General features: G+C 45.8%; 1 protein-coding gene across 4 annotated transcripts in view; it reads right to left on the bottom strand.

Moving 5' to 3' along the window:
• The window catches only part of BRPF3 (bromodomain and PHD finger containing 3), a 46,405-nt gene that overhangs the window by 22,475 nt on the left and 6,656 nt on the right, over positions 1 to 17,274 (bottom strand). For all 4 annotated transcript variants that reach the window (XM_037884928.2, XM_037884926.2, XM_037884927.2 and 1 more), the window contains exons 2-7: positions 11,042 to 12,443; positions 8,078 to 8,234; positions 5,738 to 5,869; positions 3,682 to 3,810; positions 2,987 to 3,299; positions 970 to 1,239 (exon numbers count right to left, since the gene is read on the bottom strand). In XM_037884928.2, coding sequence (XP_037740856.1) covers positions 970 to 1,239; positions 2,987 to 3,299; positions 3,682 to 3,810; positions 5,738 to 5,869; positions 8,078 to 8,234; positions 11,042 to 12,426 — 2,386 coding nt within the window. In that variant the 5' untranslated portion in view covers positions 12,427 to 12,443. The remainder of the gene's footprint in view (positions 1 to 969; positions 1,240 to 2,986; positions 3,300 to 3,681; positions 3,811 to 5,737; positions 5,870 to 8,077; positions 8,235 to 11,041; positions 12,444 to 17,274) is intronic.

Here is a 17,274-nt window from a genome sequence, read left to right as displayed (position 1 = left end):
ACAAGTAACTCCAGAGAAGTACCACCCCAGGGATGAATTGCATAGACTGGTTCAGGCCAGGTTCGAGAGGCCAGCAGACAAAAAAAAGGGCTTTTGGTATAAAGGAGGAGACTGAACTGAGCCAGAGCGCCTCATTTTGAACCTCGAACTGACATGAAACTGTAACCAAGAGGGTAAAACTCCGCTGGAAAGGTATAAAGGACTTTGGGAACCTACCAGGGCTCCACCTGGAAGACAGGCTACACCTGGTAAGCATAACATGAGTGTAGATTGTATTGTTTTATGATCTGTTTTCTCTCAATTGCTTTTGTCTTAAAATAAAGGTACTATGCTTTGTGAAAGCGAGCTAGTCAATGGTAACACTGTCAGAGTCCCTGGGAGAGCACAAACCACAGGTGTTGAACTACGGTCAGACCTGCTGCGATAGCCATAAAGAATAACAGGGGGATTGCAAGCCTAAATCCCCAGCCCGGAGAGAGAGGGACCGGGGTCCCCACCCATACAGAAATGATGGCTGGAGATCTGAGACCTAAAGGAACATCCCTTGAGCAGACCATGGGAGGGGGCAGAGGTGCAGTGAAACCCAACCTGTGACATACTCCTCCAACCTCTCCTTTCATACTCTTCCAACCTTTCCTGAAAGGCTCATAACCCCATTCCCAATTCCAATCCCTCAAAAGATACAATCCCGGCAGCAGAAATCCATGGCCTATGCCAATTGATAAAGTGCCATGAAATATCAGGAAGGTTTCTGATGCCCTACATCCCTTGGACAGCCTGCTCCAGATTGTTTTCAAAATTCGTTACATGTGGCCCATACCTCTTTCTAATACAATAAACGCACTTTCCCAGCACACAGATGAATGATACAATCATCTAGTCAGTCCTCTGCAATCCCCAACAGGTCTCCCTTCCTGCCCAGGCTGCAGTGCTCTCCATTTCCCTTGGAGACCGGCTGAAACCTCTCACCTTTCTCCCCGTCATCGTCCTGGTCTCCCCTTAGCGTTTTGTCCAGACCCTCCTCCCGCGAGGCAGGCTCTCCATTTGGCATGGTCTTGTTCTGTTGCTGGGCCAGCTTTTGCCGGATGGAGTTGATCTCACGTCTCAAGAGCCGGATGCGTCGGGTCCGGGCGCCGCTGGATCGCATGGTGCTCACCATGTCCAGCTTCTCCAGCAACTCCTTCAATTGCGCCTCCAGGGAAAGGTGAGCCCGATTCTCGGGGAGGAGAATATTGTCCACTGCACCAAGAAGAGAAGCAATATTAAGAAGTGATTGCTGACATCTCGTGTACTCGAAGAGTGAAAGAAAGGTGCTCTGTTCCTTGGAGGAGGAAATTCCACTGTACCCAAACGAACCATTGCAAGTCCACAGCCATGCACCTAGCTATAAGGATAATTAAACACTGGAACAGGCTTCCAAGGCAGGTTGTGGAATACCTGTCATTAGAGGTTTATAAGCACTGGTTAGACAAACACCTGTCAGGGCTGGTCTAGGCCCTACATTTCTGTGATTCTACTTCTCAATGCTATTTGCAAACGCTATGCCACTGGTAGAGGACTGAAGAATTCTCAGGGTCAGATTCCAAGAGGGAGGCATCCTTTAGGAAGCAGATTACAGACAGAGAGAGAGCTCCATGGGAGGGATGGGAAGCAGTAGTCTGAACTAAGTTCAGCAAAGCTATTTCGTACTGCACGGGGTTGGGAACAAATGCTACAGAGATGCAGATTCGTCCCATGGTGGTTTCTACAACTGAAGCAATCAGAAGTTCAGGGCGTGCCAGGAATAAAGGTCTTTGTGACAAGACTCTTGCTATGGTGTTTTCTGTATTCTGGGTCACAATATCACCATTCCTATGCTGTCCCCTTGACAAAGAATTCTTCCCATCCCCCTACCTCAACTCCTTCAGAACATGCCAATTCTTTGGCTACCCAGATTGACTTTGTTGAGAGAAGGCATGTGGTCATTATGTCCAGTGCAAGGAGAAGGGTGAAATGAGGTTAGACTGGGCTGTCTGCAGTTGGGACGCAAAATAATCATAGAAATTAGAAATGGAAGACACCCTCCCATTCCAGCTGCTGGCCAGTGCAGGATTGTCCCTACAATAAACTGCCCTACAACTGATGTCTCTGTGAGATGCACTGGAATACCTTTCCCATACATTTTAAATTCCAGTAAACCAGCCTCCCAACCTCGGTAGAGAGAGGGGAATGGTGGGCCAATTATATAAAGTACAAGACAGCCTAAACCTGTGTGAATTCATCTTTTCAAGGCTCTTGAAAAATACCCAATTTACAGTATAGCCATGGCACAGGGAGTCCACAGCAAATAGTGAGCCCGTGGTCTTGTGGTCTGGGACTAAAGGGAGCTGGGTTCAGTACCTGGCTCTACCACAAACTTCCTGTGTGACCTTGGGCAAATCACTTAATCATTCCGTGCCTCAGCTTCCCATCTGTAAAATGGGGATTAAAAACATGTCCCTGACTCACAGGGAGTGTTGTGAGGATAAATTTATGATTGTTAGATGCATACAGCTGGATTTGCAAAAGAGACCAAGGCCACATTTCCAAGTGCCCGGCCCCCCGGCAAATCAGGGCCAGCTTTTCCAAAGTGCTCAACAACCAGCAGCTCCCGTTGCAGCATTGCAGACTTTCAAAAGAGCTCAGCCCACCATGCGGCTCTTTTGAGAAGCTGGCCACTTATTTAAGTCCCTAGAGAGGAGCTAAGATTGTTTGAAAACCTGTCCCTGGAAGTGGGTGTTAAGCTCATCTGAAATCTGGCCCTTAGAGCCTACAATAATGGGAGCCATATTGCCTATACAGGTAGATGGATGTGCCCAAATCTTACACCTCAAATGGTGGATACAGTTACTGCCCCAGCAAAGTAACATGGTCAGAATGATGGCTGGTCCTACACACAGAATCTAGGAGTTTGGCTTTTACTGGACTGTTTGCCAATCCTAAAACTAAACAGCTCAGGGGAACTCACCATCCTCCCAAGAAAAGCGATAAAAGTCTTCCGTTTTGGGTGACTCGGGCAGGTGAATCCCCACATCAGTGTCAAAGCCAATGTTTTCAGCCTGCCGTCGCGCATGGCGTAATATCGCTCCTCCAAGGTCTCTCAGCCGGACAGCTGCTCGGTGGAAAATCGTGTCTTTAGCATTATACCTCATGCAGTTGGTAACTATAAGGTTAAAGTCTTCCTCAAACTCATCCAAGGTTCGGTACAGGTGGGACTCCAGCTTCCGCCTCATGGTGGAAAAATCCATTGGACTGGAAATGAATTCCAGGTAATCTGGAACCTAAACATATAAAACCTGTACAATTACAAAAACCATTTACTAGCCAACCAGAGCGCATCCATCATAAGCACTCTTAATGTCCTTTCCACCTGCAGAAGGGGTAGTGTCACCAATGCACATATACTCCACCCAGTCGAGCCAGACATGCCCCGGCTCTGCAGAATGAAATTACTTGACTGAGATGCTGAAGTAAGCTTCCTGAAAACAATGCCTAGGATACCCAGTGTGAGCCTCCTTTAGAAATTCCTTAGCTCATGCTAACTGAGGACAAAGACGGTCTGAGCTCTCTCAAAACAATGCCCTGCCCCTGCCAACTATGACACCATGTGAGCTTCCTCCCATCTTCAAAGCAGTGCCCTCAGCTTATAGGAAAGATACTTGCCTCATTCAGGTTAACAGGCTCTGCAAAAATCTGGGCCGGATCCTTCTCCTGCAGCAGGTCCAAAGTTGTGCGAAGCAGCACATTGAAAGGAGTCAGCTGTAACTCCATAGCAGCTTGTTGAACTTTGACCTGGGAATGGTGGAAAGGAATCACATGCAGTTATCAAAAATGGAAAATGCAAGTGGCATTTCCCTTACTTCCGTTAAATTAAATTAAACCAGTTCCATTCACTGACGGCAACCTCAGACCTTTTTAAACTCGTTTCTGAAGCATGTTTGATCAAGCGCTTGTTTCTTCCGTTTGTAATGTAGAAATTAACGAAAATACCGTGCAGTATACTGAGTCATATAGTGAAAGAAGTTGCCTTCTTACTGTCTTAACAAAAATAATTACAGGCCAAGTTTAATATCTGATACATCCTCTACCAGGGAACTAAACCTTGTAAACTGGGGCACTCCTAGTTAGTCTATCTCATAACACTAGAACAAGGTGAAACTCAATGAAATTAAAAGGCAACACATGTTAAAAGTGATAACAGGGAACACCTTTTAATGCCCCACAAAGTAACCCATGGAATTCCCAGCCTCAAAATATAAGATCAATTAACAGGATTAGTCTTGTTAAAAAGGATAAAAGATTTAGGCATTTTTTTATGAACAGCAACATCCACGGTTACATTAGACAAAATAAATCAGTTATAAGGGATATAAACTCTCATGTTTCCGGCCATAAGCCAGTCACTAACTAGAAGGATTCTAGAGGTAGGCTATTCAATAGTTGTCCATCAGACAGTTTCCTGCTCCTTCCTCTGAAGCATCTACTACTGGTTGATTTCAGAGACAGGATAATGGACTAGATGGACAACTGATCTGATCTGATCTGGCTGTGTTTCTACTTCAAGGACGATGGAACTGAACGAAAAAATGTATTCCTCCTTTAATTTCTTAAGGTCTATGATATTACAATCCCTCTGTATGGTATTAAAATCACCAACTCAATGTCTAGGGAAAGGACTTCTACTTATGTGAGGCAAACTTAGCTAGGACTGCCAAGCATGTATATTATATACATCTAAAAGCTGGGCTGAGAAGCAGTTCCAGGTACATATGTTTCTCCATGGTAACTTTTCCTTTCCAAACTATACTGGAATTTCACTAAGCTTTTTAGGATGTAGTTACCTGTGATACAGACACATCAAGATATCAAAAGCAAAAGGAAACAAACAAAGGAATGATTTTTTACCCTCCCACCCAAAGGATGTCAGCATTCACAGCAGAATAGCCCCAATCCTGTAAGTCAGGAACAACATAAATAGGATAAACCAGTGCTGGCACCATCAGGAGATCTCAGCCAAAAAATGGATGGAGTCCAGTCATCTGTCACGAGAAAGGATTCCCAACTGGACCAGCTTGTAAGCAAAGTAAATAATATAGAGACCAGGATGGAGAGTGTGAAAGAAATCTGACCATGCAGGCTGGTTTAAGCTTGAAAAACTGCAAGGGCAAAAGAAAACTTTCCAGTTTAGTAAGTGGTCTAAGTTTAAAACTGCCTCTCTCACAAAAAAAAACCCACCTCAAGGTAAGGCTTAGGAATCTTTCCCTTACCAAATGGAGAGGAGGATTTAGGATCATTCTTGGTGTGACGGTTACCAAAATACTGGAATAAACATTAAAGAAGATCTAGTTTCTATTGCACAAGCATATGGTCCATGCTCAGGACAGAAATAGCAGGGGTGTTGCATGCCAGGATTCAAATGCATAGGTAGTTACATAAAGAAGCTTGCCCAGCACTTAACAGCACAGTGCCTGACTCTGCCCAGTGCTGTCAGTCAGCCTCTCCCTAGCACTGCAAGTCAGCAAGGGTCTGATTTGCAGAGGTATTGAGCACCTGTATCTCCCTCAGACCTCAATGGGAGTTGTGGGTGCTCAGCACCTCTCAAGGTCAGTACCTGTGCAAAGAGAAAAAGATTTAAGAAAAGCCGCTGTGTTTCCATTCCTCCTCCAGCTGCAAGTGGAGCAGCGCATGAGGCTGCAGGAAAGGCCCAGGATCTACCCACCTGTTCCCGTTTGAGTTTCTCCCTCTTACGGATCAGCTCAATGAGCAACCGTGCTCTCTCCAAATCATGCCGCAGTTTCTGCCAGTACTTCAGTTCCTCCTTCACTGCACTGGTCTTCTCATCCTGCTCCTTCTGTAAGGGGTAACAGTGGGATGAGATGAAATGCACATACAGACTTCTTGTGTTGTCTACTTTTCCCAAGTGTCTCGGCTCCCACACTCTTCCTCCTGTCTACTTCCATTTCTACTAGACCCCATCCGTACTACAAAATCGACTGCGTTTAAGCACTATACTTAAAGAGCAGCCTGATCATGGTAAAACAGGCGTTTGGTCTTGTCTGTGTGGACAGGTCTAAACCAGGTTATAACCACATTCCAGAAATATGATCTAGTCCATGTTCACTCGTACTCTCGCTCCGTTCATATAAAAGTCATTATTATTTACACTACAACTAAACTTGATGACCCATTGTGCTAGGTGCTGTACACACTCTCTTAAGGTCCTTTTCAAGTAATGACAAGGATATACTGATGTATAAATGACAGGTGTCAGAGTAGCAGCCGTGTTAGTCTGGATTCGCAAAAAGAAAACGAGGACTTGTGGCAACTTAGAGACTAACCAATTTATCTGAGCATAAGCTTTCGTGAGCTACAGCTCACTTCATCGGATGCATACTGTGGAAAGTGTAGAAGATCTTTTTATACACACAAAGCATGAAAAAATACCTCCTCCCACCCCACTCTCCTGCTGGTAATAGCTTATCTAAAGTGATCGCTCTCCTTACAATGTGTATGATAATCAAGTTGGGCCATTTCCAGCACAAATCCAGGTTTTCTCACCCCCCTCCCCCCCCCCCCCCCAAACCCACTCTCCTGCTGGTAATAGCTTATCTAAAGTGACCACTTTCCTTACAATGCTCACCTGAGACAACCAATAAAAGACAAACACAAAGGAAGTATGGATGATTTACATCTTTCACCCAGAGACATTTATTTACAATGACTACTTACTGAAAACTGCTGAATCAACATATTAAGTAAATTTTGCACTCCCCTACCCTAGATTCATTAGTGTAAATTAAATTTTGCACTAGTCAGTCAGAAGTCACCACACAAATCAAATCTGTGATTTCCACTAAATATGGTAAAAATATATGTGCACAATATACACGGTGCTCCACAACGAAGTTTTACAGCATACAGGAATCATTTGACTTCACTACCTCACCAGCTACCACTGATCTGGAACGCAGCCACTGTTTAACACTGCACATCAGTTCAGAAGAGGAAGCAAAAAAGATTATATCAGATTATTATTTAAATAGGGCCATAAATGTGCATTGGAGGATTTGAAATTGAAGCCGCAGGAGGAATTACCCAAATTGGGATTCGGCCAGGATTCTGGAGCTAACACCTCTTGTCTTGTGAACGGGATCTTTAACAGCCACAGTAAGACAGTGCTTGGTTTTATGATTCATCTGAAAGATGGTCCCAACAGCAGCACTTCACACACCAGCACAATCCCAGGGCACTGATTCCATTCTGACTCACGAGGAAGAGTGCCACCCACTGAATCACCAACACCATTTGCTGCAGCACAATGGATCTCCCATTCAAGTACTAACCTGGCCTGACTCCTTGAGCGTACCAACAGAAAACAGCATAGATTAAGAAAGAGCACTCCTTCTCCATTGTAATTCCCTTACAGAACAGGGTGTTTCTCTAATTCTACTGCTATTACCCATTCCAAATCCCCAGTTCAATACCCAGAACTCATCACCTGACTGCATCTCTGCCCGTGCTCAAAGTTGAATTACTTCCTTCCAGTCTCTCCATCCTGCTCCCTTTTCCAGTTTACCCCAAACTTATTTCCCCATAGCTCTTTTGAAAGTCTGCAACGCTGCAACAGGAGCTGCTGGTTGTTGAGCACTTTGGAAAAGCTGGCCCTGATTTGGGCAGGGCCGGGCACTTGGAAATGTGGCCTTGATCTCTTTTGCAAATCCGGCTGTATGCATCTAACAATCATAAATTTATCCTCACAACACTCCCTGTGAGTCAGCGAAATGTTTTTAATCCCCATTTTACAGATGGGAGGCTGAGGCATGGAAAGATTAAGTGATTTACCCAAGGTCACATAGGAAGTTTGTGGTAGAGCCGGGTATTGAACCCGCTCCCTTTAGTCCCAGACCACAAGACCATGGGCTCACTATTTGCTGTGGAATCCCCGTGCCATGGCTATACTGTAAATTGGGTATTTTTAAAGAGCCTTGAAAAGATGAATTCATATTCCTTTTCTCACCCAGGCTGCTAGAGCATGTGGTACTGGAATGAGGGGTCGTACCTGCTCTGCATTTCTTTGGGACTGCAAGTGAGAGTGGAGGCGCCGGATCAGAGGGACACCATTCCTCGCCTGGCGCTTCAGCAGCCAGTAGTTGTGTAGCCGCTGCATAAACTGGTTCTTCCTCTGGAGAGAGAGTCCACTGCAGATTTTATTCAACCTACAGGAAACAAACCAGATCAGCCAGCAGACTACCCCGCACATCAAAACAATCATCAAATTCTGTGGACCACGATGGCACATGTTAAGATCTGCTGCTGCAATAACAGTGGTGCACAGTTTTGCAATGTTGTGTCAATATGCGTAAGAACTGTACACATAATTCACGCCAGTCTGTGCCACTCTGGGGTCTTTCAGGTGTGAAGATAGCCATCTCTGCCTTCAGGAATGTATTGTTATTTTAACAGCAGCTCGGCCGGAGGCTCTTACCAAACAATAGTCATAGCAGGGTGAGAAGTATCCAATCACCAATTCAGCTCCAAGGGAGCAGTTAACTTTACTAGGGCTTGTCTACACTGGCAAATTTTGTCGCCAAAAACTGCCTTTTGGCGACAAAACAGCAAGAGTGTACACACTACAATGGGACTTTTGTTGAGAAAAACGCCCCGTTTTGGCGACAAAAAACTTCCACCCCAGGAGAGACTTTTGTCTTTTCCCCTCCCTTTATTGTCGACAAAGAGCCAGTGAAGACACTGCTGATTGTTTTGTCGACAGAACTGGCAGCATACCACAATGCCTGCCCTGATTGCTCTGCTCAGTGTTTTGATCTCTGCTGCCCTGCAGGCATGCACCCCTCCCCTTTCAAAGCTCCAGGAAGTATCTGTGTGCTGCTCCGTTTGGGGAACAAACAAAGAGCAAATCATTGGCATGCACCTGGTCTGCCCGGCACTAGGCACACAGCTGCAGGCAGACTGCTGCTGCAGGGGGAAGGGGACAGACTGCTAGGCTGCTTTGCTCCCAGAGCTACTCATGATGCTGCTCTCGGCAGCTGAGGGAGAACTCGGAGAGAATCCCAAGATCTGCAGTGATCAGCTCTTCCTTCCCACAACACTGCACGGTGGGATACATACCCACGGTGCCTTGCTCACCCTGTCGATGATGGCGTCCCCGATGTGGACAGGATCTGTCGACAGAGGGAGCAAGTGTGAACTCCCTTGGGTGATTTTTGTTTTGTCGACTTCTGGGTGGCCACATAAGTTTTGTCAACAAAACTTGGTGTAGACAAGCCCCTAGAGGCATTTAAGTTTCGCATTATTAAGCGAGGCACACTAGGGAACAAACTCAAATGGAGTCCCAGGATGATATTTTTAACCATTTAACAATTTTTAGGGCATTCCTGTGTTTGTACAGCACCCAGCATAATGGGGTCCTGGCCCATGACGAGGGCTCCAAGCTGCTATGATAATACAAATAATAAACAATACATGGTATCTGAGCAGGTTCCAACAGAACCTCTATTTAAATATATGGGGCATCTGGCTGCACTTTCCAAGATGCTAAAAGAAAATAGAGCACCATCCCCTGCTCCGTGAGGGCATCCTGGCCGAAATACACTAGGCCAAATTCGCAGCTGCAATGACAATGTTGCATTCGGCTCACTAAGCAGGATGCTTAGGAGCCATGAAGTGAGGAGTCAAAACACAGTGGCTTTAGATCAATAGGAAGCTGCTTTCCATTGAGGCCCTCTGCACCCAATGGCTTGCAACCAAGTCTGAAACTATTTTAAAGCCTGGTCACAGTCCAACATGGTTTATGTTTACACGTTGCGTGTTATAATTTGGTATAATTAGAGCTGGGTGACATTTTTCGGACTAAATTTTTTCTTGCAAATAAATACAGATTCAGGTCGATCAAAATATTTTGCAAATTTGTATCGGTTTTGGCAAATTATTTCGGTCAGGAAGAAAAAAAAGGAAAAATAATTTGGAAATGTCAAAATGCTTGGTGTTGAGATGGCCGAAACGGACCATTTCAATGTTTTACACTAGATTCCTGACTGAGGCGCCATTGGCTTTCATAAGGCCCAAGGTGGAGATGCTGCTTCCCCTTCTACCTATAACCCAGTGGTTACGGCACTCACCCAGGATGACCCTGGTTCAAATCCCTCTTCTGCCTGATGGGGCGCAGGGACGGGAACCTGGATGTCCCCCCTCTCAGGTGAGTGCCCTCATCACTGGACTCTGAGGCATTTGAGGGTAGGTCTCTCTCAGTCTCTCCTGTTGAAACTGTTCTACTTTGTTCAAATAATTAAATATTCAATGGAGCAGGGACTGAAATTCAGGTATCCCCTCCCCGCCACCAGGAGGAAGCCCTAACCATGTAGCTACCAAGTCACTCTTTCACTCCCTGGCCCAGTGAATATTTAATTAATAGGAGAGATTGAGAGACCCACCCTAGAATAGCCAACAGCCCAGTGGTCAGGATACAAAACTGGGAGGGGAAGACCTGGGTTCAAGTCCATGCTCCACACCAGGAAGAAGGATTTGCCAGCAGTCCCAAAGTCCCTTTGGGAATCCAGCCCCCTTTGCTTTTATTTTTTTTTAAACGGCTAAAAAGGCCCAAAAATCAAACGAAAACATTTTGTTCAACCCATAATTATTTTTTTTTCTTAATTGCCAGGCTTGGTGTTTGTTAAAGATCCCCTGGGAATGAGCTACAGTTTGGGCATAACTGCTGAAAAAATAACAACAGAAGCTCGTCCAATGAAAGATGTTACCGCACCCGCCTTGTCTCTCTCTGACGCTTCAACTGTGCCGACAACAACCGTGCGCAAAAATGGTGCTTGTGCCTGCTTCTGCAGAAGGTGTTTTGAACATGGTTGTTGCTAGCTGAAGTATGGACAAGTGTCTTCAGAGGGTGCAGTTTAAAGATTAAAGGGAAGACAGATGCTGGACGAACCCAGTCCTTAATACAAAAGACCTGGCCAATCCCAGGTATCCACCAGAGAGCATCGGTACCAACACTCACCTGTAAGAGGGGATCTGTGTGACTGTCACCAGTGGCATAGATGAACGTCCATCTGCCAGGTCACAGGCTTCCTTTTTGATCTTCTGCTTCAACTTCACTTTGCTCTTCTTCAGGGATCCCTTGGGGATGCTGACGCTGTCTTCCTCCTCCCCTTCTTCCTTCGCGATGTCCTCCTCCCCTTCACTGGTAGCAGTCGTAGACCCTTTTTTCGTTGTACCGGGTGGGGAATGTGCCCCACAGTAAGCCGTCTTGCGCACCGTGAAAGTTGTGCCGTTGATGCTGGTCTCCCTCATGGGTTCTATCTTCATGAAGAGACCAGCCCGTTGGGCACAGGTGACGTGGAAGGCAGTGTAGCAGTTCACCTTATGGCACTGGATAGCAGCTCCCATGCCCTTCTGCTTGCAGATGTAGCAAGTCAGCTTCCAGCGAGCTGGTGGGATGTTGTTTATCCCTTCGATGGGCTCCAGGAACACAGTGTTTGCAAAGCAGACCTCGGGGATCCAGATGGCACAAACAACATGGGCCCAGCGGCCATCACTGGTCTGCTTGAAGGCTCCGCCTTTGTTTGGGCACAGAACACAATCAACCGGGCGAGAAGGGGACTGCAGGCAGCAGCGGCAAAGCCACTGGCCCTCGGGGATGTAGGGTACACCGTAGCACTCCTGGTGCACGGCCAAGTTACAGATGTCACAGAACAGGATGACGTTGCTGTTGTGACACTCATCATCCATGCAGACGCAGCAAACTGCGTCCTCATCAATCAGGGACTGCTGGGCTCCGTTGTTGCGGCTCTCCAAGTACGACTCCTTCTCCAGCCGATCCACCAGCAGCTCAAAAGCATCAGCAGAAACTGTCCCATAGCCATCGTCCTTCCGCTTCTCATTAACCATGTCCAGCCAAGCTAGATCCTCCTCGTCCATGTCATATTCCACCTCTGCATCGAGGTCCTCGGGAGGCTTCTCCATGTACCGGTAGTATGCGGCAGGCAGAGGAGGGGCATCTGGCTGGCTGAAGGAGTCCATCACCCGGAAGCTGGGCTGGGGTAAATGGAAAGATGTCCCTGGTGCATGTTTGGAGCATGACTCTTTCTTTTTGCCTTTCGAGGGAGTTTTCTTGGACTTGGAAGGGAACAGGGGCTGTTCACTGTTTTCCTTGTTGCTGTTGCACTCTGTGATATCCTGGGCAGTCAACTCATCCTCCGTGATGATCTTTAGGGGGTCGTAGATGCTGATGCGATGGAGGCGTCCATCAATATCAACCTCCACTATCCGCTGGGCCTGGGCATATGTCAGAGTCTCCCGGGTGGGCGAGCATTTCAGGCTGTAGGGCGAGGGAGAACGTCTCCCCTCGGGGTTCTGCCGGGACCTCCTCCGAGGTTTCCTCATAGCTGCACCTGGAAACCCTGTAACACAACACAGAGCACAATTTAAGCCAGCAGCACAGGAAAACGTGAGCAGCACAGATTCAAAAAATTACTCAGCATGATAGGAGTGAAACATGTCCACTAGAGCAGTGGTCTCCAAACTGGGGTGCATGCATCCCAGGGGATGCGCGAGATGATCCCAGGGAGTGCGCGGCACCAGGAGCACCACCAGACGGCACTCCGCTGTTTTTTTTCTTCGGCAGCAGCTCTGCACGTCCACGGCTGGTGTTCCCCTCTGGGGGCCCGCCTGTGGTAAGTCTTCCGTTCTTCCATCGGCAGCAAGTCTGCAGCCGGTCTTCACCCTGAGGGTGCGCGAGCCAAAAAGTTTGGAGACCACTGCACTAGAGGCTCAACTAATTTCAGATTCACTAAAGCACCGAAAGCATTTCCTCCTTCTTTAGACCCAAGGGGGCACACATCCACCAGTGGATAGGGTCTACTATTTCTCCCATTATGTTGTAGCATTGCATTGCAATGCAAATCCCCTCCAGGCCCCTGCTCTGTTATCTTTTCAGAGGACTGGCATACCACTGTACAACCAGCTGAGAAAAGCTGAACTGAGTTTGATGGTATTTGGTATTGAGCTAAATGTTGTAGAGAGAGTGCTTTGCTCAGCTCGCAGATGATACTCCCACCAAATCGAATAACACTTTTTATATCTGATGGCATTGTCCATATATTAATAAGTTCATGCTGCACATGGAATTTTTCTCTATGTTCTTGTGCCTGTTATTATTATTATTTACTTCCCGTAGCACACACAATGTACTAGATATTTTCCAAACTTAAAAGCAGGCACTATTCCTGCCCTGTAGACCATGGTACCGTTTTTACTCAACAGCTGCAGCAGTACTTCCAAAGTCTGGTGAAAAAACAGGTGAGCATTCTACAGAAGAGGGTTATATGCCTATATCTGCAAGTAATATCCCACTGCTCACAGAATACATTATGTGAGTTCCAGCTATAAGGCTACATAAAGGAACCAGTCTTTTTTAAGTGGAGCCAGTCACAGTTCCTTGGCTCAGGTTGCAACCAGCATTTCAATCTGGGTCCTATTTTCAACCCTTCTGTAAAGTAGTCCACAAAAATATTCATTTTGCAAATTCTGACACAGGCTCAGAGGGCTGCATTAGGAAGTGCTGCAAGACAATGGTTGTGCAATGGGATATGGAAAGGTTTGGAAGAGATTAATCTGGCCAAGTGCTGTTTGAAGTTGTCTCATGGCTCTGGAGCACTTCCAGGGTATCTACCGAAAGGGACTGGCACTGAAATAGATTGGCAACCTGGCCTTCAGTAAACACAATTCTTCCTGAGGTCTGGGAATCCAATTTATCCTCACTTCTTTATATTGCAAATAAGCATACAAGGGTGCAGCATGTCAGAACAGGTGATTCTTTTAAACAGTCAAAGAAATAAAATAAATTAATAAATAATGGGTATATAATCCCAGACACAGCTCTCAGCCAAAGAACGTAACATCTACTGCTAAAAGACAATATCGAAGCTGATGACTGTGGCCTGTTCATTCATTATAGCTTGTGTCTTGAAAACAATGAAAGGAATTACCGAGAACCAGGGACCTCAGTCCTACATCCCATGTGCATAACCACTCCTTCAGTGATCCCTTTATACTGAATATCACTAGTTTTTAACGGTAAATGCAGTTCACAATTCGCAAATCAATCTGGATCTGTAATAAACAGACTTCCTGGAGCTGGTGGAAACATTAGCCCAAATGGGGAAAAGGGTCAGGGGAAAAGTGGACAGACAGAGGAGTTCAGTGCATGTGCTGGGGAGAGAGCAACATAGAGCTCACTTATTCACTACAGCCAGGAAAAGACTTAATTTTTAGTAGTTATTTTTTAAGTTTTGTATACATAGGCTGCATGGTCAGCTGTCAAGGACAAGCTGCTATTCCAGCACTTACATATCATCATGGCTGGTGCAATATAAATATTATATATAGATTAGAGATATAGATTAGCTTTAATTTAAAAATCCTGGGTGCACTGACTGACCAACACAACTGAGCTGAGACTGCAATGAAAACTGGTATCCAGCCTCTCTCTCCACAATGGCAGCTGTTCCCTCTGGAGCACTCCAGGGAGCGTGTATGTAACTAGCCCTGTGGCTGCCTCCCAACATGCAGAATGGGCCGGAACCCAATATGAACACGCAGAACGGGGCACAACTGGCCGAGCAAAGCCAGAGGAAGAATTTAGCAATGTAGCAGGCCAGATGTAAGGACGAAGCATCCATTCCTTCTGCGATTTCTCCTTCTGGGGTTCTCAGGGAAACACAGTGGGTGACAGAGAGGCTAGGTTTCGTTTCCAGGCTCAAGTGCTGACTGGTCAACATGGAACAGGGGACGAGAGAGCAACACGGGAAAGGAGATTTTTTTTTCTCTCAAACACTTTTCAGATAGCAAGCACAACATGTTTAGGGCAACGATTTAACAGGGTGAGACAGGACTGTATGCTGGAGCCAGAAGATTCAGTGGGAACTGAGGCGGCTGGAGAGAGAGGAAAGAAAATGTAGTAACAGAAATGCTATGGAGGACAGAGGTGGGAAAGAGGCAAGATGGGAATGTTAATAGGGAGCCAGATAAATCACTTGAGAACAGTGGCCGCGCCAGCAACAGGAAAATGAGCTGTGGGAAGAAAACGGCCAAATCACATGAAAAAACAGACCCAGAAAGACAGGGAGAGACGAAAAAGAAAAACAGAACATGAAAGCCTCCTGAAAAGATAAGTGGGCTCCTGGCTTATCTCTTGCTGCACTGAAGGTGCATGAAGGGTCTAAACTGCTGCCTCACCAATATTTTATTTAAATATACAATTTCAGCTCTGCTTACAGAATTTGCAGCCATGAAAAAACATTATAAAATGTAATTTGTGTTTAGCTCATTGTATGATTTTTGGTCTATAAAGGGCCTGACCCTGCAAACGCATATTCACAAGAGGCAAGAATGGGTAAGGGCTTGCAGGGGTCAGGCCCTACAACAATAATCAGTTAGTTCTATTGGTGAGGGGTAAACAAGTTCTAGGAATGATGCTTCTAGCCTTGGAGTATTAATATGCCATGGGGAGTCAAGGTTGCAGCCAGGACTAATGGAGTATCATAAAATGCAACCATGGCCCTTAAAACACTAATCAGCCACCTGATCAGCAGGCAGTAAAGAATCCAATTTAATTTGTCCTGACTGAGCTTCCAGTTGTCTCAATTTTACTCCAGGGGGAATTATGTGCCATGTGCATGCACAGAATTTATGTCCCCCGCAGATTTCTTTGCTTCCCTGCAGAAAAATGACTTTCTGATGGGGAAGTAAAGAAATTATGCAAAAGATCCCCAGTTGGGGAATGGAGTTAAGGAAGAAATGAACTCAACCGAGAAGAAAGGGATGTCCAGGCAGCAGAGACTAGTTATCCTTAGTCAACCTCCTTCCCAACTTGTCACCTGTAAATCAATGGGAACAGAATACCCACTGCACATTCCTTTAATTGTTCCTGCCCTCCTTCCCACTGAAAATCAGCCAGGCTTATAAAGAGTGAACTGGAGAACACACAAGGGACGGACTGAAACATGGAAAACAAGGATTTCAGAAGCACAAGTGAAACGGGAGCCTAAAGAATTTAAACAGGCACCAAGTCTGGTAAACAGAATTAAATTCCACTACTCGTGCCACTAACTGAGCATGCAGCCTCCTCAAGACTCCATTGCAGATACACGCATGCACCCAAGCCAATCACAGCGTTTGCCTCCTACTTAGCCCTATTGAGGAAAGTGGGGTTTCTCTCATCAGAATTGGCTGTCTTAAAAAACAAAAAGAAAAGGAGTACTGTGGCACCTTAGAGACTAACCAATTTATTTGAGCATAAGCTTTCGTGGGCTACAGCTCACTTCATCGGATGCATTCAGTGGAAAATACAGTGGGGAGATTTTATATACATAGAGAACATGAAACAATGGGTGTTACCGTACACACTGTAACGAGAGCGATCACTTAAGGTGAGCTATTACCACTGAATGCATCCGATGAAGTGAGCTGTAGCTCACAAAAGCTTATGCTCAAATAAATTTGTTAGTCCCTAAGGTGCCACAAGTCCTCCTTTTCTTTTTGCAAATACAGACTAACACGGCTGCTACTCTGAAACCTGTCATTAAAAAACAAGGTTATAAAACATACAATCACTTAATACTATGCAGAAGCATCTAAAAAGTTACTGAAACTACTGCCAATGAGAGCTGATTGGCTGGGTCAGAGAGGGCAGCTGAACCCAAAAAGTTGTCACGATGTCAGCATAACCATCTCTGAAACCTGACTCCAAAACAATGAAAGAATCTGAAATAGAGCTGGCCAAACGCTGCAGCTTTGTCTACATTAGAGAAATTTGCCATTCTAATTCTTTAGTCCTCCTAGCACCCTGTAAAACACCTCATGGTCACAAAAAATTGCTCCAAAGGGTGCCAAAATACTTGCTTTCAACAGGGCTAAGTACTGTAGTGATCTGTGCTGTTTTAGTCCCAACATGAACAAAGGTAATAGCATAAAGGTTCAAACAGTCCTCCTCATACTGTCCCATGGTGGCTTTTCAAAAATCTCCCATATTGCACTGCTTCTGGGAACTGTGGGCTAGATACCTAGAAAGCACTATAACTGAACCAAATAGCATGACTGTTATGCATACACTGAATCATTTGTGCTTAACCCGTTTCTGTCCCACCGGTTCATTCAGGGGCAGTCTGATTCTCAAATGTAAATGCGGCCTGCATCAATTCAATTACACAAACAGAACCTCTGACAGAGGGG

The sequence above is a fragment of the Chelonia mydas genome, chromosome 21 (assembly GCF_015237465.2).
Source record: "Chelonia mydas isolate rCheMyd1 chromosome 21, rCheMyd1.pri.v2, whole genome shotgun sequence".
Taxonomy (NCBI): domain Eukaryota; kingdom Metazoa; phylum Chordata; order Testudines; family Cheloniidae; genus Chelonia; species Chelonia mydas.
This window is presented reverse-complemented; position numbering and strand designations above follow the sequence as displayed.